Source organism: Carcharodon carcharias, chromosome 13 (genome assembly GCF_017639515.1).
Source record: "Carcharodon carcharias isolate sCarCar2 chromosome 13, sCarCar2.pri, whole genome shotgun sequence".
NCBI lineage: Eukaryota > Metazoa > Chordata > Chondrichthyes > Lamniformes > Lamnidae > Carcharodon > Carcharodon carcharias.
The window spans coordinates 137,254,372-137,275,628 of NC_054479.1; the positions used below are offsets into that span (position 1 = coordinate 137,254,372).

The 21,257-nt window shown below is 42.3% G+C and overlaps 1 protein-coding gene across 4 annotated transcripts; it reads right to left on the reverse strand.

The window, feature by feature from the left end:
• Positions 1 to 748: 748 nt before the first annotated feature.
• Positions 749 to 20,513, reverse strand: gata3 (GATA binding protein 3). Of its 4 annotated transcripts, none has more exons than XM_041203522.1 (7): positions 20,360 to 20,513; positions 19,399 to 19,776; positions 17,671 to 18,210; positions 14,592 to 14,693; positions 12,693 to 12,835; positions 9,470 to 9,595; positions 749 to 1,412 (listed from the first exon to the last, which is right to left on the reverse strand). In XM_041203522.1, exons 2-7 carry the CDS (start codon positions 19,631 to 19,633, stop codon positions 1,113 to 1,115), a joined length of 1,446 nt encoding a protein of 481 aa, XP_041059456.1. In that variant the 5' UTR covers positions 19,634 to 19,776; positions 20,360 to 20,513; the 3' UTR covers positions 749 to 1,112. The 4 variants fall into 4 exon arrangements, with proteins under 4 accessions (XP_041059456.1, XP_041059455.1, XP_041059458.1 ...); XM_041203521.1 differs by having other exon boundaries at positions 12,693 to 12,838; XM_041203524.1 differs by lacking the exon at positions 14,592 to 14,693.
• Positions 20,514 to 21,257: the final 744 nt, after the last annotated feature.

Consider the following 21,257-nt stretch of genomic DNA (forward strand, 5'->3'; position numbering starts at 1 on the left):
GCAAAAACAGTCGCTGTGGTGCCAGGAAACCATCCAAACAACAGCAACCCAAAACAAAATTTAAAAACCCTCTCAAGCAGAACCGCATTAGATCAACAAAATTAAATCTAGTTTATTTTTTTTTTAAAAGAAAAAAATTAATCGAACAAAACTGTAGCAGTCTTTTTTTTTCCACTAGCAATTATAATTCTGTTAAATGTATACAACCATTCAGTCTGTATAGCGTGTAATGAAATAATTCTTCTACATCGTCTTCTGGTAGTCTGAATTACTTACATACAAACAACAGTTACAGGAACTTGTTCACAATGCATTTCAGTCAGGGACAATAGCTGTCCGGAGTCCTCATTGGCAATATCCGTGTATAACACTGATTGCCTGCAACTGATAGTACTTCCTATGTGGAGGCTGAAGCCCAGATAAATGGTCTGTCTACAAGGTAATGCATCAAACAACTTCCACTGGTGTGAGGCAGTAGATCTGGGAGTTTGTTTTCGGCAGTTTTACGAGCAGAGAGGAGTAGTCTGGCTCTCTTCTGTCAGTTCGCTGTCTCCTCTTTTAAACTCTGTGCATCCCCCTCTTTGTCTGAGGGTTCTCTCCAACCATCCATGGCTGATCAGGGTACATACAAGAAGCCCCACGCAGTCTCACAGTTGACCCATTCTTCATTGTATATTTTACAGGTACTTGCAAGATTGGGGATGGGGGTAAAGGGGAGGGTGGGGTGGGGTGGGGGGGGGGTGGGGGGTGGGGGGTAGGGAAGGTGGGGGGTGGTATCTTGTTTAAAGTTATATTTCACAGCACAAGATCCTGTCTCACAAATAAACGGGTGATGAGTCTACAATGACGTATTCACAAATGGCGGCTGAGAATTCAGTGGTGGAGCGTACATACACAGCATACTGAGCTCCTTACAGGTGATGTCTAGGGAAACTCTTTATCTGAAGCGAAGCTTACTAACAGAAGTATAGTTTATGGTCGTCCAGTCTCAGAGGCTTCCTATCATCTGAAAACGGGCTGATATTGCTCGCTTTTTTGTCTCGTTTGGAAACTGTTAATGCAAAGCAGGCTTGCTCTGCAGCCCCAAGCCCCAAGCTCTGAGCGGGAGATCTCTAGCCCATCGCAGTGACCATACTGGAGGGGTGGTGAGGTCCGAAGGACAGGCTGGAAGGTGGATGCATTGCTGTTGGTGTCGTCAGCATGTGGCCTGAGTGGCTGAAGGGTGGAATATGATGAATCGGGGACACGTGTCTTGAGAGAGTTGTGGGGCTGAAAGAACTGGCCTTGTCCATGAGGCTCTTTGAAAATTCATCCAGACCATCGTGGGTCTTTTTGCTCTTCTTGGATTTACTGGACATTTTCCTGTTCCGAGTCTGGATTCCCTCCTTCTTCATGGTCAGTGGTCGATTAATCTATAGGTGGAAGAACAGAGATATTTTAAACGATTATGCTTCCTTTCACACTCCCTGCCCAAACCTAAAATCTTCTCCCTCGTAATTTCTGACTTCTGCTGAGGCATGGTACTCTGGGCACTGGCAGCTCTTCAGATTCTCACAAAAGAAGCCAGCCTTCTTCATGTGTGAGCCTAGGCTGTGAAAGTTGGCAGGCTGTTCAACCACAGAAAGCTGAACCCAATCCTATTCTCAGACAACACACATATACAGAAACACTAACTTTCCAGCACCATTCGCTGAAGTGCAATCAGAAGTGAAAAAAACAGCTCTTCCTTCCCCTTCCTAACATCAGAGCGGTGAGGCTAATTCTAACAGCCCAAGTGCTACCCAAGTTAAGATGAGCAAACGCACCACAGACTTAGTACTTGGAACTGAACTATATGTAGCCTCTTCGTAAAGTATTCCATTTTTATATATATTTGCAACAAGGAAAGTACAGCTTGCTGAATTTTGTTGTAACAATATTTTTCAATAATACATGCTATGTATTGTACATATGAACAAGGAGCATCAAAATAGATCCTCTGCTATTTGCAATCAAAACAAAAACATTTACTGTCTAAACCTGAGGCGATCCTTATTTTTGTCTGTCAGCTTCTTTGATACCGTGTGGCAAAATGAACACAGAAAGCGATATGATACAAGGAATCTTCTCAAGTTTCTGAGTGCTCTCCAACTCATTCTCATTTACAAGTCCGTTACTCAATTCCAGTCTTTAGATTCTTTGGTAATTTCAACAGCTGTCAATCAAGTTTTAAATGGAAAACTAACGCCTTCAAGAGTTAACACAGCAAGGATTTGCACGGCTGATTTTCAGGCAGATGGGCCTTTAATTACAGAATCACAAAGAGCCTCAACCTCTTCGAAATCTTACAGCACTAAATCTAAAACAATAATACCTCTTGTGGTAAATGTCAGGAAATGATTGCACATTTTAAACACTTCCCTCGATAACACTGGTGCAGCACCAAAAAGAAGTACACAAAACAGACTTTTTAAAAAACAAATTAGAATCATAGAATCATTAAGCCACATTAAGTCACATTAAGCCCATCATGTCTGTGTTGGCTCTCCTAAGAAGCAATTCATGGACTGCTACTCCGCCCCCCCCCACCCCGGCCCCCAGTCCTCTCCGCATGTCCCTACACATTTCACCTCTTCAGATATTCAGGAAATTTAGAAAATGTAGAAAAATTTACAGCACACAAGGAGGCCATTCCACCCATCTTGTCCACACCATCTGAGAAATGAGCCTCCCAACCTAATCCCATTTTCTAGCACTTGGCAGTGCCAGGCAGTGAGTTCCAGACCCCTACCACCCTCTGGGTGAAAAAGTTTTTCCTCATCTTCCCTCTAATCCTTCTACCAATCACTTTAAATCTATGTCCCCTAGTCACTGACCTCTCTGCTAAGGGAAATAATCCCTATCAATCCACTCTATCCAGGCCCTTCACAATTTTGTACATCTCAGTCAAATCTCCCCTCAGCCTCCTCTGTTCCAAGGAGAACAGCTCCAGCCTATCCAACCTTTCCTCATAGCTGCAATTTTCCAGTTCTAGCAACATCCTCATAAATCTCCTCTGTACCCTCTGTAACGCAATGACATCCTTCCTGTAATAAGGTGAACAGAACTGTGCACAGTACTCAAGTTGTGCCCTCAAAATGTTTTATACAGCTCCCGCATAACCTCCTTGCTCTTATATTCTATGCCTCAGCGAATAAATGGCGGTATTCCAAATGCCTTCTTAACCACCTTATCGAGCTGTCCTGCTACCTTCAGGGATCTGTGAACATTCACTCCAAGGTCTCTCACTTCCTCTACACCTCGCAGTATCCCCCACATTGTTTGACCTCCTCAAATGCATCATCTCACACTTCTCTGGTTTGAATTCCATGTGCCACTTTTCTGCCCCTGGGCCAGTCCATTGATATCTTCCTGCAGTCCACAGCTTCCCTCCTCACTATCAACGATGTGGCCAATTTTTGTGTTGTCTGCAAAATTCTTGGTCATGCCCCCTACATAAGTCCAAATCATTAATATATACACAAAAAGCAGTGGTCCTGGTACTGAGCCCTGCAAAACCCCACTGCAAACAGCTTTCCAGTTGCAAAAACATCGTCAACCATTACCCTTTGTTTCCTGCCACAGAGCCAATTTTGTATCCAGTTTGCTACATTCCCCTGGATCCCACAGGCATTTATTTTTTTGACCAACCCGCCATGTGGGACCTTGTTAAAAGCCTTGCTAAAATCCATATTGACCACATCAACTGCACTACCCTCATCAATCCTCCTTGTTACTTCCTCAAAAAATGGAATCAAGTCAGTCAGACATGACCTTCCCTAAACAAATCCATGCTGACTGTCCTCGATTACTCCAGGCTTCTCTAAGTGATAGTCTATCCTGTCTCTCAAAATTGATTCCAATAATTTGCCCACTATCAAGGTCAGGCTGACTGGCCTGTAATTATTTGGTCTATCCCTCCTCCATTTTTAAACAAAGGTACAAAGTAAGCAGTCTCCAAACCTTCGGCACCACACCTGCATCCGGTGAGGATCGGACAATGATGATCAGAGCATCCTTTATTTCCCCCTCCCCCAGCCTCTTTTAACGGTCTGGGTGCATTTCATCCGGCCCAGGTGATTTATCCACTTTCAAGGATGCTAATCCCCTTAATACTTCCTCTCTCCCTATATTTATCACATCCAATGCTTCACAATCCTCCACCTTAACAATATCTGCATTGTCCCCCTCTTTTGTGAAAACTATTCATTAAGAACTACACCCATACCCTCCACCCCCCCACACATAGGTTACCTTTTTGGTTTTTTATGGGCCCCATTCTTTCCTTAAAAAATTGATCAATAGTTGCCTCCCCCTTTTTTCTTCCAACTAGGTTGTGCCAAGTGAATTTGGCCATCTCTAATGACGTTTAGGCAAATGTACAGAATTAATAGACAAGCTTCTTTACCTGAAGCCTGCCACAATGCGCCTTTGAAAGAGTTTCTTGCTTTGATGTGGGCACTACATTTTCATACAAGTGGATCTTAGTTACATATTGTTTAGTTGGGAGTGGGATTAGCTGAGTCGCTCTTGTAGAGAACCCCCACAGATGCGATAGGCTGAATGGCCTCCTTCTGTGCTGTAACTATTCCCCAATTTTAATTTAACTCATCGAGCTTATTAAAACCTCAGAATGTCCAGGGTGCACTTAATGCGTAAAACAGAACCATCGCTCTTAAAAGATTGTTGATCTGCTGTGTGCTTTTTAACTCCTTTAAATAGTTTCATTTTCTTCACTCATAAAAGTACAAATTGCTGATCACACCCAAGTCACTCAAATGGATAAGTCAAAGTGCTGATCTCAACACTGCCTCCAGCACCGTACATCACAGATCTTAGAACACTTATTTTTTGCTTCACACCCTTAGGTCATGGCTGTAGTCTGTTGTATTATATCCAGCACAGAGTCAAACATTGCACTCTACACACAACAACCCTACCTACATGCGAGGTGACTGTTAAGTGCTAAAGTGAGCACAGGTTGTTCAGTTTACAATTGTGCCTTCAAAGCATTCTACTTACAAGTTTTTTTGACGAACTAAGTAAACAAAGGTTTAAATCATGGGATTGTATTAACCTTTCTGTTGCAGGCTGAAAATTATGGTTAACAGGGATTAAACCCAATGAAACCCATTCAGCTTACCAGACTCAGTTTTTACTCCCCAAAACTTATTCCTCTTCCATTTCTTCCCTTCCATTCCTAGAAGTATTGGTTACTGCTGGGTTCTATACCGCCTCAGGCATCTCACCCGAGCACCTATATGTAGGCCTCAAATGGGTCCCCAGCTATTCCACTATAAGGGCATCACAGCCTTACCTAATCCTGGGCTCACCCAATGATGAAACTTAGTTACTTTCCCTTGAGGAGGTGTTGAGCTTGGGGTGGTGGTTATAAGGTGGAATCTTTGCTGATATTTTCCCCTTCCCCAGCCTAGGGCAGCTGAAGCCAACTTCACCACCCCATCCACTGTCCTTGTTGAAAACTGTTAACTCAGCACAGCCGATGGCTGAAACCACAGATCTTGCTGGAAAAGCACACTGTTTATTGTTAAAAAACAGAAAGACGTCAAATGTCCATACTTCTCTCTGGCTGCTAGAAACAAACTATTGTTTTCAATCAGACGTCAGCTTTCAGTGTACAACATTTGAACTGTTCTGCATGTGAGCCAGTGCGTAAACATATCATCTTTATTCTCACACCCATCCATTACCTCCAACTAAAACAAATCTCTGGCCAGTTAGCAAAGAAACCAAGGACTAACTGAAAAAGTTCCTTATTTAGGTTGGTGAATGGGCTTCACTTATCCCTCAGGTCAACTGAAACTTTTTCAAGGTTCTCACTCACTGGCTTACTGCCCCAGTGAAAGAAAGTCCAAGCCCTTCTGATCTTAAACCGGTTCCCCCATTCTCTGGCTTTCTCAGCCGTTCAATTTCCACACTCTCCTCTCCCTTCCTCAGCACGATAAACTTTTTACAGTGGATATAGTCCAACTCCATTCTCTGGCTCAAGATCCATGTCTGCAAAGACTAGGTTAGGCATCTGTCTGTTTTCCAAACTCCAGTTTGAGCATTCATTTTCTAAACCAGGGTCTGGCATAAAAGCTGAAAGCAAGTTCCGCACAGAGCCAGTATGGTAGAGAGCAAACCTTCATCTGGTGGATTTGATCTTTCAGCTTTCTCACGTGGTTTCTGATTCTCTACTTCCGTCTTATAGGTTGGGCCTCATCTCTCCCTCTCCCAATCCCACTATGAAAGGCTGCAATAGGAAGACTGCCATCATAATCAGACTGAGCAGCACTGACTGAATTCTCTAATTGTACTATGAGTGGGGAACAATCCACCAAACCTGCCCAAATGATGGTCAACCCTGACCTAACTGAACAAAATGCTGTCATAATGGTGTGACCAAAAATAGTTATTTTAGTATAAACAAACTCTTCCACAGTTATAGATCTGATACATTACTTAGTTTATTTTATTACAGTCGCCAGACTAAGAAATATGTCTAATGGATTCTGCAGATCCAAATGCCTACACAAAACAGTCAATTTACTCCAGAATAATTCATTCTGTGAAGTGCTTTGAACTGTCTATCACATATATGTTAAAATTATGATTTTCCCAAACTGTACAGTGAACACATTACAATGGAATGGACACATTTTAATTTATGCCTTTGATTAATTTAATAGGAAGGCCATTAACCATAAGAAATTATTGAGGCTTTTTAAGAACATGTTGTTCCTTTTGCCATTGCTTAAATGGTGCCATCATTCCCCCTTTTTATTCCTCATTATCATTCAACCCCCCCACCCCAAACATAACACATGCTCTGATGTTCTCTGCATTCTTTGGCTATTCTGCCACCGGGATAGGCAATGCTGCTCGGCACTACATCCATTCCTACCAAGTTCACTTTTGGCTGCCAAATCTGCACTGAGCCTACCTAATTCAATTCTAGTTAACACCATTCTTCTCATTACCGACTAAAACGCTTGCCAGTTCTATGTATTTTAACTCAAAGCTGTAAATCAGCCAGCAACTGACTAAATGTGCTCCTTGAACAGAAATTGTATTAATGTACAACAAATCAGCCACTACCCATTCCAACAACTTATTTACCTACGTAGTTTGTTAGTACAGTTAACTATTCAAATCTGTTGAATTATAATTAAAATTGGAGCACATTCAACTGTTTCTGCTCAATAAATTGTCAGCATGTAATATTTTATTGAATTTTTAAATTTGTGGAGGTTTAATGGTAAGAAAAGTATATTACAACTTGGTCCAAATACACTTAGCTTGCACTAGGTGGCCCATATTGCCCATAGGCTAACCATAGGGCATAGACAAGCGTTAGTACAGATTTAATGAGGTATTATCTAGACAAGAGAGAAGAAATGTAGAGTTACTGAGCATATCACAAATGATTTGATAAAGAAATCAAGACTGGTTAGTGAACATTAAACTAATCTCTGCCCTTCAAAGTTAGCATCACTTATTAGAGTTCAAAGCAAATGTTTGTTGAAGTGTGAATTGCCAGTTAGAAAATGAGTGCAATACCTGTTCAAAATTACTGGCAAATATATCAAAGATCTGTAGTGATGCAAACCCTGATGCAAACACTTGCACTCTCTTAGAAACGAGTACTGGAGGCTAGACATTATCTTTTTCAATGCAACACTTTGCAACATTCTTGTAAACTTGCTAATAATAAGACTGGACAGAGATGGGCAGAGCCTAAATCAACAAACATGACTCAAAAGCCTGTGGGCTAAAGTTTATTGGCAGCTGCCAGATAAATGCACACCAGATGAAGTCTGTCCACACTGATGCACCGTAAGGATTAATTGATTGAATTAGACTGGCGCCACTCACGTGACAATTACTACAGGCCCTTAAATCCTCCCCAATAAACTGACAACAGAGGTGGTCTCTCCCATTCCGCGCCCCCCACCCCCCGAACCATCCTGCTCACGTTTCACGGCTGACACACAATCAAAAGGTATCACTTGCAATTTAAACCGTGCACTTCTGATTTCGTTCTTTTGTCAACCTCCACTCCATAGAATTTGATTAAAAAGTGCACGGCGCACATATTAACACGTCAACCAATTCAAGTCAATTACATTCATGCGATACTTCAGTCCCATCTCATTTACAACTGAATTGCCTTCAATTTCAGTTTTATAATCGGCTACCTATTTTGACTCGCTGGATTTATTCCACAACATTAACGTGCATAGTTTCTGAAATGGTACTGCACAAGTTTGACCAAACAACACATCATTTGTTCCCCCTCCCCCGTACGGATTAATTTACATATTAATGGCTTTAAATGATGTATTTATTACAGGTTTTCTGGGGTCATTTTTTTTCTCTCTCTGGCGCGCCCTTTCCAACGAATGGCAATATCATAACGAAACTTAGGGTGTTATTTTAACTTGCTTTGACATCTACGTCAGCCTTTTACATGGGGATGTTTATTCTTCAACTCGACAGCTCAGTACATCAAACTTTGCCGTTCTGTCCAATTTTCTGCACCTAGATTTTCCAAGTTTACAGGCACAATAGTAAGCCCATTCCCATTTTGTTTTCTTACCTCCTCATTATCTTGCCAATCTGCATGGTTTTTTTTTGTTAACGTATTCGATTCAAATTTTGTGTCATGGTATTTTTTTTTGCATACACGCTGCCGTCAGCTGATCCCCGAATTTAATGGGGTGTGTCTGGGAGTGGAGCTCATTTCTTTTAACTTTCTCTCTCCTGGGATGGCTATATTGCCAGTAACTGGTCTCCATTGCATCTTTAAGTGGGTTTTGCCCCCTTCGCACTACAATTCTGATTAGCCATCTTCACAAGCCATCTTCCTTCGGTATACATGCGGGGTGGGTGATTCCTGTAAGGTGCACCCTGTTTAAGCAGAATGCCTCAATTCACCCACGTAAACCTAAACAGCAATTGTTGGGAATACATACATCCCTTACGCCTTGCACCATCATCCCTTTTCACGTTTAATCTCTCTTACCTTCCAATAGACACCTTCCCTGTTTCCTGTACCTGCTTAAAATCTGTCACATCTCAGTCCTGACCAAAGGTCGTCGACCTGAAGCACTGACTGTCTCTCCCCCACAAATGCTGCCTGACCCGCTGAGTATTTCCAGCATCGGGCGGTATTTTGCTCTGCACTAGCCCCCTTAACGAGTACCTCAATTTCTGGGTGTTAAAATTACAAGTTCCCGCCGTGAAATGATGCAGCACAGCGGGAAGCTATTGATCCCATGGCGCCCGTGCCGGGTACTGGCGCGGATTTCGATAGTTGTACTATCTCCCCGCCCCCCCACTCTAAAGGTAATCGAAAGGAGCAGGGCACCGATTGCTGAAGGAGTTTGGGACAGGGACAGGGACAGAATAGATCTCGCTGCGGGGCAATGGTCCCTTTTGTACTTACGTTGTGGAGTTTGTAGTAGAGCCCACAGGCGTTGCAGACAGGGTCTCCGTTGGCATTCCGTCTCCACAGTGTGGTGGTGGTAGTCTGACAGTTCGCACAGGACGTTCCTGCTCGCCTGGCAGCAGACTGGAGTAACAAAGGCACAAAAGGGATTTTCTTAAAAACTTACACACACACACACACACACACGTGAAATCTGTACAAGCAAATCCACAAGGCTTGAGCGCAATTCCTCACTTAAACAGCTTGTAATAAACCTTGTATATGTTTGGTCTCTTCCATTTTCTTTACCCATCTCAAGCCGAAAATATATTTTAAAAATGTAGCATGTACGCGCAATTTGTATCCACCCCCCCCACCCCCCTTTCCTACCTTACAAAAGTACTTCGTTTATTATAAAACGCTTTGGAACGCCACCAAATGCGCCATGTAAATGCACTGCTCATTTTAAATTGTATTTTATCTCTAAATTGACAGTTGATATGGGAGATTTTAACTAACTGGGTTGGGAATGCAATGGTCGGGCTGCAAGCTCGCTGTATATAGAGTGCAAGGTAAATGGATAGCTGGATAAGGATCTACTCACTGAAGCCAAAACCCCGGAAAACCGAAATCTGCACAAATACCACCTGTAGTAACTTTGATGACCTTACAAGGCCCTGAAATGGATGAGTAACATCCAGGCAAGTGAACAGAAAATTAAGCCGGGCCTGTCAAATGTTCCACAAATCATTAAAACAATTGCAGGGCGAGGACTGAGCTTTCAATATTTGTAAATGCCACTTTTTTGTGTGTTTACAGTTTCTTTTATATATATATATATGAAGGTCGCGCTGCTTTGTAATAAAACAAAAATCGCCATTGTATGTTTATGCGGGAATCAGTTTATTAAGCGGTGTTCTGTTGAAGGCTCATTCGGACTGGAAACGTTAACTCTGTTCGTCTCCGCAGATGCTGCCAGACCTGCTGAGTTTTTCCAGGTATTTTCGTTTTTGTTTTGGGTTTCCAGCATCCGCAGTTTTGTTTTTGCTTTTATGCCGGTTGGAATAAACGCTCTGCAGAACTCCTGTGTTCTTTGGTAAGCAGGTACTTTTTTTATTATTATTATTTGTTACGCGGATGTGGGCATCGCTGGTTAGGCCAACATTTATTACCCATCCCTAATTGCCCCTTGATCAGAGGGCATTTAAGAGTCAACCACATTGCTAGTGGGTCTGGAGTCACATGTAGGCCAGGCCAGATTTCCCTCCCCTGAAGGACATTAGTGAACCAGGTGGGTTTTCATAACAGTCAGCAATGGTTTGGTTGGTCATCATCAGACTTTTTAATTCCCATTATTTTTATTGGATTCAAATTTCACTCTCCGCCGTGGTGGGATTCGAACCCGGGTCCCCAAAGCATCACCCTGGGTCTCTCTATTATAAATCCAGTGACAATACCACTAGGCCATCGCATTGGATAAAATTTTTGTTAGAAAGCAAACGGTGTTATATTAAAGAAATTGACATTCTCTGTAATATAGTTGTGCAGGTTTAGACAGTAGAATGACATGTGTCTGCTTAGGAGGGGAAGTGAACCTGCGGGGGAGGGGGTGGGTGGGTTGAAACCCTTGTATTTTCCCAATATCCGAGGGTCTGCCTTTACCTACGATGATAGTTCCCTCATTTGGACCCATCGTTTTCTGTTGCGATTTCCCTGATTCGTTTTCCCAGCAGCAGAAATGTATTTTTAGGACATGCACTGATCCATTTAAAAAAGCAACAGACGCAATTCAGAAGAGGCCTGGATTGAATAATTCTTAATACGTGTTATTGTGCTAAGAACACAGAACAGTCTGGACTAAATAGGGTGCCACATATTTCTCTGCTGATGACATAGACTTCGAGCTGATCCTGTTTAGACAGCCACCCGAAACTCCCTGCACCAAACTTGAATCACTCCATTTCTTCCCCCCGCCCCCAAACCACCCCCCCACCCTCTCCAAGCCATTCCTTGTTCAAACACCTTTGTGTTTTGCGGTCGGGAAGTGATATTGTTGTAGAAAGCAGTTATCTCGAGCCGGCAGATATCCGGCCGTCTTTTCATAGGAAGTCAGCTTTTTACATTAGAGAGCAGGGGAGGAGGATGGGGGAGAGAGTGTAAAGAAAGGGGAGATCGGCTGCCAAATAAGTGCACTGCAAACATTTCCCCTCCCTCGAAAGTTTTCCTATTCTAACGAGGCTGTGAAAGATTGGAATTCCATTAGGGGTCAGTCATTAGAATCAACATTTTCACAAGGCTGCCCTGTGGGGGATGGTTTGGACAAGGGGAGTACAATTGATACAACATTCAATAAGCGCTGATTAATTAGCAGTGAATTATTATCAACGATTTTTTCTTTGTTTGCTACGGTGGGAGGGATGGAGATAAACTGAACGATATTCAGCGATGTCTTGAAGGACAAGGATAAGCCAGGTTTAAATGAAGGCTGTAAAACAGAGATGTCACCAGTCAGCAGTGAGTGTACCTTTGGCTAAGGTGCCGGCAGGAATGGCGTTTTCCATAGGCTTGAGGGGAGTCTCTGTCAAACGGTTCCGGGCCCACAAGGGCTTGTCACTTAGACGTGCTCTACCGTATGTTTCAACTGGAGTGAGAACATTGTGTGTCTAGGTGTGTGTGCAGTATATCAAAGGGGTTCTTGGTGGCTCCGATTAAATGACGTAGATGCAATGCGATTTTTTTTTAAAAAAAAAGCCAAGCAGCAACACTGACAACGGAAAACCAATAAGAATCTTCTTTGTATACCATCCAGGAAGTCAGGGTGCGATTAACTGTGTAGAGTAAGGGATGTATTGGTTGCTAAGAGCTCAGTTTAACTTATATATATATATTTTTTTGTTTTAAAAACTAACTCCACTTTCATTTCCATTTCAACTTCAGATGTCTTCAGTAATGAGTTGAGGCCTCTGAGAACGAAAAGGGGACAAGATGCGTGGCAGGCGTTGACATGAATGGGCTTTCTTCTTCAAGAATACCACCAAAATAACTAGAAATAGCCGCGCCGTTTCACAGCCGCTTTTCCTGCCAAAACATTTGAAGAGCTGGTTGCAGTGTACTGGAGGTGTCGTGTCAATTTCCGCAACACCCCCCCACCCCCCAACCCCCACCACCCCCCCAAAAAAAATCTTACTCAGATCAGGAAATGAAAAGCTGCTGTTTGATCATTTGATCCCCTGCTACGTACCAGTCTCCTCTTAGGTTTGATGAGAGGTCGGTTCTGGCCGTTCATTTTGTGGTACAGACCGCAAGCATTACACAGATAGTGCCCAGTGCCGTCCCTCCTCCACAGGGGAGTAGAGGTGGCTCCACAGTTCACGCATTCTCGACCTTCTGAAACAAAATCACAAGCCTGTCACTTCCCAGCCACTTTAACGCGCCACACTTTATGAGATGAATTATTCGGTTGGGAATGCATGCTGTACTCTATGCATTTGTGGCGATTTACAGCAGTGCTGTCCAATGCATTAACCACTAGCCACATATGGCTAATTGGAAATCCAGATGTGGCTAATTGCCTTTCTACTTAGTAAATAAAACATGAACAACAGACACCGTACTTAGGCATGTGATCTCAATATTCATTTCGTGCGCAAATGTTTTAACCTTTTTTGTGCGTTTGTTGGTAAAATAAATCGAAAGCAAAGGATGCCAGAGTGTAATTTACATCCTTGGCTACTAAATGGTGACGGATGTTTGTTAAGTAAATATACACATGTGAAATGTGTGTTAAGGTAGTTTCTACTAAAATTAGTGCGTGGCAATGGTGTCTGATCAGCAATTCCATTGGACAACACAGGCTTAGAGTAAACGTGCGGAGGCCTAAGTGTCTGTAGCCAATAAACAAGCATAGCTATAATTTCTAAAGTGTATTATCTATTTTTCTGTATGGATGTACATCCCTGTGAAACAGCTTCAACAGCTGCCTGAATATTATGCCTGAATGCATATTCAACTGTATGCATTATTATAGAACATTGTGCATAATACTAGAATGTCTATGAACATGTGTGTATAATATTAGGATGTCCATGAACATGTATGTAATGTATGGTTGGCCACCTTCTGTAACGCAGACGGGCAAATTGTGACCGATTTTGAGAATTACGTTTGTAGAAGGTTAAAGGCTGCGCTATAATATTGAAAGCCAAGAGTGGAATAGTCCGTTCTCAAAGCTACCTCTGTAACCCAAGTTTGATGTATTTGGATTGCTTTGGCATCTTTACCTCCTGTAGGATCTGCTTCTGCCACGCTATGGCCTTTCCTCTCTGCATGCATGCAGGGCTCTTTGTTTTTGTTTATCTTTCAGCACATCACATTGTATAAGTCCTCGTGAAATGCTCTAGCATTACTTCTGATGGTTAGTCATCTTCATTGCTCTTTTAAAATGATCCTTTATTTAATTTCTACATAATGTGCCTGGCGCCACAGAGGACATTAACGTACGATAAAGGGTGTTCTATCTCACTTTTTAGGCAAATATTTGCAATGCAACGAGGACACAATTGCATTAGGCTGAGTGCAGTCTTTAGCTTGCAGGTTAGGATATCTTGTTAGGGCTATTTGTAAACGCTAGCATAGGTTATAACGAAACTTTAAAGGTCGCTGTCTATTGGAAGGTCAATAGATAACTAAATGAGTAATTTTACATGCATTCGTGGATTCGCATAATGGGACAAAGAAGTTTAAAAATAATATTCCCCAGTTATAAATTTGCCAGATTTGGGTCAGCTGCATAAGGGTCAACCATGTGTAAACAGATTCTATAGAATATCCTTTAAAATTTGACTGATGTACATACCAACACGCACAAAAATATTAAAACAGTGGCTAATTGCACATTTCACAGTTTTCAATAAATTGCAAGACAACAATATGCCATGGATACTGCAAAAAAAATCTTAATTTCTAGATACAAAAGTGTCAACTGTGCTAACGCTGGCTGTCTCCATCAGTATAGCAAAAAAATGCACATCAACTATTGGTGACGACTATGTGAGCACTCCTAGCTGTTGACAGTTGACATCTTTTTGACAATCATATGCCGTTCACTGGACAATGTCCTGACCTACATAAAGTCGCACACCTATTAAAATGTCGAATGCACATATCCCCAGTTCACTACAGCTTGATCGGTCAACTTCCAAATGGTGCAATTTACAGTCACGAAGTATTTTTTCGCGATCCCCTGAAAAAACAGAAGGGGAACGGTCAATGCATTGCTTATTTATTCTTTATGCCAGTCTGAAGAATGGACTCAGACACATTAAAAGGGACTTTTGTGCATTAGATTTTTTAATAAACATTCAAAAAAAAGGGGGGGCAGGAATATTGTGATCAATCCTGACTGAGCCTGAGGTGTCTTCAAATTCAAAACATTATCAGTTTCACAAGCCCAAATTTCGCCGCAAACTGAAATCTACTTGGAGCTGAGCTAAAAGTTAAAGGGACAGGTCAATAAATCTCTGGTTTGGGGAGCTGGGGAGTCATCATAAAAACTGTCAAACTGAAAACAAAGTGAGCTTGCAAAGGGGGTACTGCAGCTTTAAGGGACGGAGTGAAGATGTGTATTTTTTTTTGAAGGGGGTGGTGTACAGTGGGGGAGGAAACTAACGTCCCGTTGTCTGAGCAGCAACGCTTGTACATTCAGCTAGGCGCGTGTACGCGGTGATAACCGCAAGAGTTAAGTTAACTGGTAACATCACAACTACTAATCTTATCGTCCTTTAATTTTTCTGCACTAACTTCTAAGTCACTATTACTTTTTTTTCTTTCTCCTCTCAACTTTCTCCCCCTACACGTTTCTTTTCTAGCCTCGTCTCTCTTCAGCGTTACAGCGAATCTTTAAAGAGCATGCAGAGTATTGAATGAGTACGTTTACAAGAGGCATCCGCACCCTAACCACAAGCTCTAACCGTTTTTCCAAAAGTTGCAGCTTGACACACTCTTTACAGAAAAGAACGCAGTCTAGGGCAAGGCACCGGTACTTTGAACCAAAACACGTTCCCATTCCTTTACCTCCAAGTATTCGCATCCATTTCGTTTTTTTAAAAGAAAAAATTATAAAGGGAAGAGATGCGTAAAATCTTCTCTCGGCGTGACTTTTCCAAACCGCATATACCTGGCCTAATGCATTTAAAAAGTCTCCCATAAATACTGAGAAAAAATACATCAGGCTGAGCGACAAAAGTGACCTATTTTTAAACAGTTTTTTTTTTCACCTAGTGCGTATCAACTTACGCCTAGTCTGCTGCCACATACAACACTACAAGAACCGCTTTGTAGAAATCTAGCTGATGCAAGTCATTTTCAATAAATTAGTCCTAGGGCCTGATCTGCCGTACAAATAGTTATTAATCTCATAGTAATCCCACCAACATACATAATATAATTGTGGAAGGGTATTTTGGAAACACCGTCCAGGCAACGCTTAGAAGCGCTCTTCATAACGCTTTCATAAACATGCATATTATTAAAGGAATAACAATGTCAAAAATGCTGAGCAGAGAAACCACTTCTATGTTCTTTTGTGGGACCTGCTGTGGTTTCTTTACCCATTGCCCAAGTTGTTATTACTTAATAAATTACTTAATAAATAAAACTGAGGTCTTGGTGAAGGCAGTGTTTATTGATTGCGTTCAATTTGCTCATTAATGTACACTTCTGTATTTGCTCTTGTGCTGTCAACGTCTGATTCATGCATTAATTAGATCAATGTTGCCAAGTGTGGGTTATTCAATCACCGACAGTATAGCGTTAGGCTATAGGCTTCATTTGTAGAAGCCTATACCCACCACCCAACACGCAACCACCCACCCCCCAACCCCACCCCAACTCTCTCTCTCTCTCTCTCTCGACTGCTCTGCAGTTTGGCCTGTGTCTTGCCGCATCCGGAATCTATTAAAGTTCACGGCACTGAACAAACAATGTAACCATCGAGTGCATCAGTCTGAAAATAATTGGATTAACTAAAACATCGAAATGCGAAAAGTGCCAGTCTGCTTGTCCCAATCGCAGTCAGGGCTCCGCCGATACAGCTCCAGAAACCTGATCAGAATCACCAGATCGCTGGAATGGCTTTTCCCAGGGAAGCAGCACTAGATTAAATTGAGTTCACACTCAGCAATAAAAGGTACATAATAGAAAGGGATTGCAAAAATCACCGGGTATACTTTTGTATTGCAAAGTGCACGTCGAATGGGAAAGGTACTGCTGGTCCCTTCTGTTTAAAATTTTTCAGATTGCTACAGTAACAAACTGACATCTAAGCTCCCATCACAGTTGATAACCAACCTGTGAACTACTGTACCTGCGCTGCTCAATAAGGAAATGGGAGGTGTGACTTGATATTAATACAGATAGGTTATTTCCAGTGTTTAGTTTGAAATCTGTGTCAATATAATATAATAATGTTGCAGTGATATCCTATTTCAGTACTCCTTTGTAAAATGGCTTAGTTTGCTATTTTTACAGGCCCCAGTGTAGTATTTTTTTCCATGCACCAGGCTCAGTTTTTGTGTGTGTGTGTGTGTGCGTGTATTTTGAAGGAGTTTTAGGAATCAACTTTTAGCCATATTCAGAACATGAATGTTCCTTTCTAGGTTTAATTACTAGTAGTGATATAATCACAGGATTGCAGGTTTTGCTGCAAATGTGCCCCAGCTCTTTTGTTCTACTTATAAGCTAACACTAACCCCTATTGGTGAGTGCATGTGTTTTACTTATTACAAATTGGAATTCATAAAGAATTCCCATTTGGTTAAAAAAATCAGTTTAATTCAAATGTAAGTTAGATTGGGACCCATAGGTCCTCAAAGTGGCATATTTTGTATGTGCTGCATGTACCCACTGGATACAGGCTACAATGCCTTCATTAATTATTTAGTGTAAAGCTTTCTAAGGTATTGTTTGTGTTTCCTTGTGCAATGGTAAAGCACTTGTTTTTCCAATCATGAGGTCACATTATCTTAAGTATTTCTGATTAAGTCATATCTAACTAATAACTATCTAACTAAATGCAATTAATATCTAGATGATAAATTTGTGGGAAGGATTATCAATTTGATACAGTAACCTCAATTTCACACTGCCTCCAAGTGTTTCAGTGAGCAACACCAGGGTGAGTACTGGATGTCTTGTTCAGTAAGGAATGGAGTGACACTTACCTGTGCTGGAACGTGCTTTTGGTCTTGCTTTGGAAGGGAAGCCCGGGGGAGATCCTCCTAGCAGGCTGCCAGATGGGAAGAGGCTGGAGCTGTATTCAGGGACGTAAGGTGGGTAAGAGGCCAGAGGGTGATGGGCTGAGGACGAGCACCCTCCTAATGCCATGCTGCTTCTGGGGTGAGAGGATCCCGTCTCCAACTTCATGCCCTCAGCCAGGGACACCTGGTACTTGATGCACTCCTTGTCCTCCTGGCGGCTGGAGCTGGTGGATCCAGGGGTGGAGATGGTAGGGTCTGGGGAGACATCCTTGGGAGGGGTAGGGGGAAAGGTGAAGAGGTGAGGGCTGGAGTGTCCTGCTGAGAGGGATGCTGATGAGGAAGGAGGGTAGACAGAAAGAGCTCCCGGGGAGCTGTGGTGGAGTGGAGCCTTGCTGAATGCACTCAGATTCCAAGGAGAAGCATTATGATGAGAGGCAAGGGCTTTTCCTCCATCTAGCCAGGACAGAGAGCCATGAAGCAGAGGTGGGCGGCAAACCTGGCTCCCTAAAATGACAAAATAAAAGTGTGGATCAGTATACAACATAACACTTCAGAATCCCTACAGATTTTTTTTTTTAATTACTTATCAGAGATGCCACAATTTATCTTAAAACAAACCCACTTTGGTAGTGACCCCATTTGTTCTAATTGTCCAGGCTCATCCCTACCCGGATTCCCAACTATTGACCAAGAATAATAAGCTGAAGCTTTGTAGACGATATCAAGCGCTTGGTGTGAAAGCATTAAAGTTCCTCAGCATAGACATTCTTTATGTAAACTGTGTACTGCAGTGGATATAGTGTATTAGTCTAATTGGAAGGAGTGTGCAGAGTGGAATCTAGGAGGGAAAACCTGAGACATGCTTTTAGATACAAATTTTCCTGTATTTTCTGTATAAAAATTAAGAATTGTTTTTAATGACGTGTGTGCCACAAAAACGCTAAGTGGCAGGAAAAATAAAAATCCTCAAAGGTACTTTCAGTTTACAATGTATATAGCTTTCTCCGCCAGCTACTAAACCTGTCACGAACAAACACCGCAAGTGACAGCCTTTAAAGCTATTCAACAAGTCACAAAATGAACGCCCACGCTGCTAATGGTCACCAAAAAAAGAACATTATGTGCCCAGTGTCCAGTCAAGCTTTGAAATGTCAATTTTAACGATAAGCAACAATAAATGTGATAATCCCTAACGGATTAGAAAACTTGGTTTCAATTGGCATCATATCTTGAATATGCTTTTTTTAATATATAAAAAAAAACTAATAGTTTGGAACAGCACCTATTACATCCGGGAAGTACTCGCACTAAATAGCCCAAATGGCCCCTCTTTCTGATCTCGAACAATATGTCCACTTCAGATCAAATAATGCAGCACGAAGCTTTTATTTCTATCCCTGGAGTTTGAGGCCTGATTTAGTAACAAAACCTCGCCTTATGGCAAAACAGTTTTTAAATGTTCAGCATAAGTCAGCTTTGCACTGTTCCGCCTTCCTCATGAAGGTTGTTAATGTAAGTTTTTTTTAAAGGGGGAAAAAAAAATAAATAAATGTCACTGGAAAAAGCAATAAGTGTTCTTATTTCATTTCGCGATGCGCAGTTTTCTGAGACGTGTGTGTGCGCGCGGCCGGGTGGTTAATATTTGGAACTGAGAGCGCACCCCGAGAGTTCAGACGAATAGTGGAGCCTTACCGTGGTGGGGAGGGGGGTATCTCTGCACGGTTGCCCTCACCGAGTTCCCATAGTAGGATGCAACGTGGTTGGCCTGCCCGTCAATGTTGAAAAGTACATCCACTTCTTCGGACGGGAGGTAGGGCGCCGAGTCCACGTACCCATGACCAAGGCCGGGATGGTGAGAGTCAGGATGCTGCCCATTTAACACGGCGGGGTGATGGTGTGTCATCCAGCGAGGCTGGTCAACTTCCATCGCGATCAGACTTCGAACGAACTTGTATTACAACGTATCTATCTATATATATATATATAGATATATATATTAAAGTCCGAGAGTTGTTCTCTCTAAATTACAGAATCCACAAAGTGATCCTTCGCGGCTGCTATCTCATCCACCTGTGCGGCAGGGGAGAGAAAAAGAAAGCGAAGATTACTTTAGTCGAAACTGACACCTGACCCCCCCCCCCCTATATAAAGCACAAGAGAGGTGGGAATAAAAAGCAAATAAGTCTAAAATCGAAACTAATTTAAAACGACGTACACTGCCGAATGCCCCGCGTCGCTGAATGAGAATAAAGTTATTAACTTAACAAGGAAAATTATATATATTTTTTTAAAAAAAGCCATTAGTCCTATCTCCTCAATCCACTTGGTATCGAATGCACGATTACCTCCAAACCCTCCAGAGAAACTTCAGTTAAACCGCGACTTTAACCATGTAGGTACCTGATCAATAATTGTCATCTCGATATGAACTTTAACGCGGCTTGCTACTGAATTACAATATTAACAGTTCTACCGTATAAGCATCTTTTGCACTGCGGCTCTGCAACATTTGACATTTTCACGTTTTGCAAAACAAATCCGCCCTTTAAAAAAGATTTGGGGGTGACATGAATGGATTGTTGTTTCGTTAAAAAAAAATATATATATATATATATAAAATTTAAACAAAAAAAAAACAGAATGCAGGGCAAACCTTTTTTCTTTGCTGGCTGAGAGAGTTTTGTCAGTCGCGCACATTGGCTTTGGCTGGAGAGCTGACTGATCAGATTGTGTTTATGTCCCAGTTTTTTTTACAGTGGAGGCATTCTCTCTGAACTGGCGGATGGCGCCAGTCGGCTCAATGCACGGCGCGTCGGAACTTAAAAACAACCCACCCCCTCGCGGCCAATCAGAGACCTCCTCTCCTCTTCTCCCAGACGCTCCACGCTCCGCCCCTAACCGTCCCCCCACCCCCCCCCCGATTGGTCAGACCGCCCTCAGCCTTCTGCCCCCGCTCTGCTGCCCATTGGTGGACTCTATGCGCCCTAGGCCCCACCCGCAGCCGCCCTAGAACCACCCCATTGGCTGATCCCTGGGCACTATTGTCACAGGGTTCGAATGAGGAGGAGCCAACCGTGTGTTTTTTTTTAACAATCAGAGGAAGTCCCCGCCCACACGGTCCTGGCTGATTAGTGGGAAGGGTTGGGGGGGGGGGGTTGGAGAAGTCAGAAGGCTATTGGTTGAGTAGAAATGCCAATCATTTCGCTTCCGCAATTTAAGTTCTCCCAACTTTTCCCCCAAAAAAAGTCAATAAAAAGGCGCATTTTTCATAAAATGTCAAATATATTTAAAAATAAGGTGTCCATACTGGGATTTTTTTGAGTCAAAACTCATCGAACATACACTTTACGTGCATATTACGAGAAAACGTATCAATGTTCTCATTTTAAAACAGTTGGGTTATATGCGAGCAGCATTGCAGTAAAAATGTAACGAGAGAGGTGCAGGAATTGAGAAATAGAGATTCCCGTTTACGCGAAAGGGTGAGCAATTATGAAATACACATGAACATTGGAACAGCATATTATAAACGGCGGGTAACAATTAGCAAA

Bases quoted from the DNA above. Each gene is read 5' to 3' on its own strand.
- gata3 (XM_041203521.1), bottom strand. From the start codon at position 19,633: ATGGAAGTTGACCAGCCTCGCTGGATGACACACCATCACCCCGCCGTG. The intron at 18,211-19,398 runs GTAAGGCTCCAC...TTGTCATTTTAG, and splicing joins ATACCCCCCTCCCCACCACG to GGAGCCAGGTTTGCCGCCCA. The intron at 12,839-14,591 runs GTGTGCGACTTT...ATTTTGTTTCAG, and splicing joins TGCATTCGACATTTTAATAG to AAGGTCGAGAATGCGTGAAC.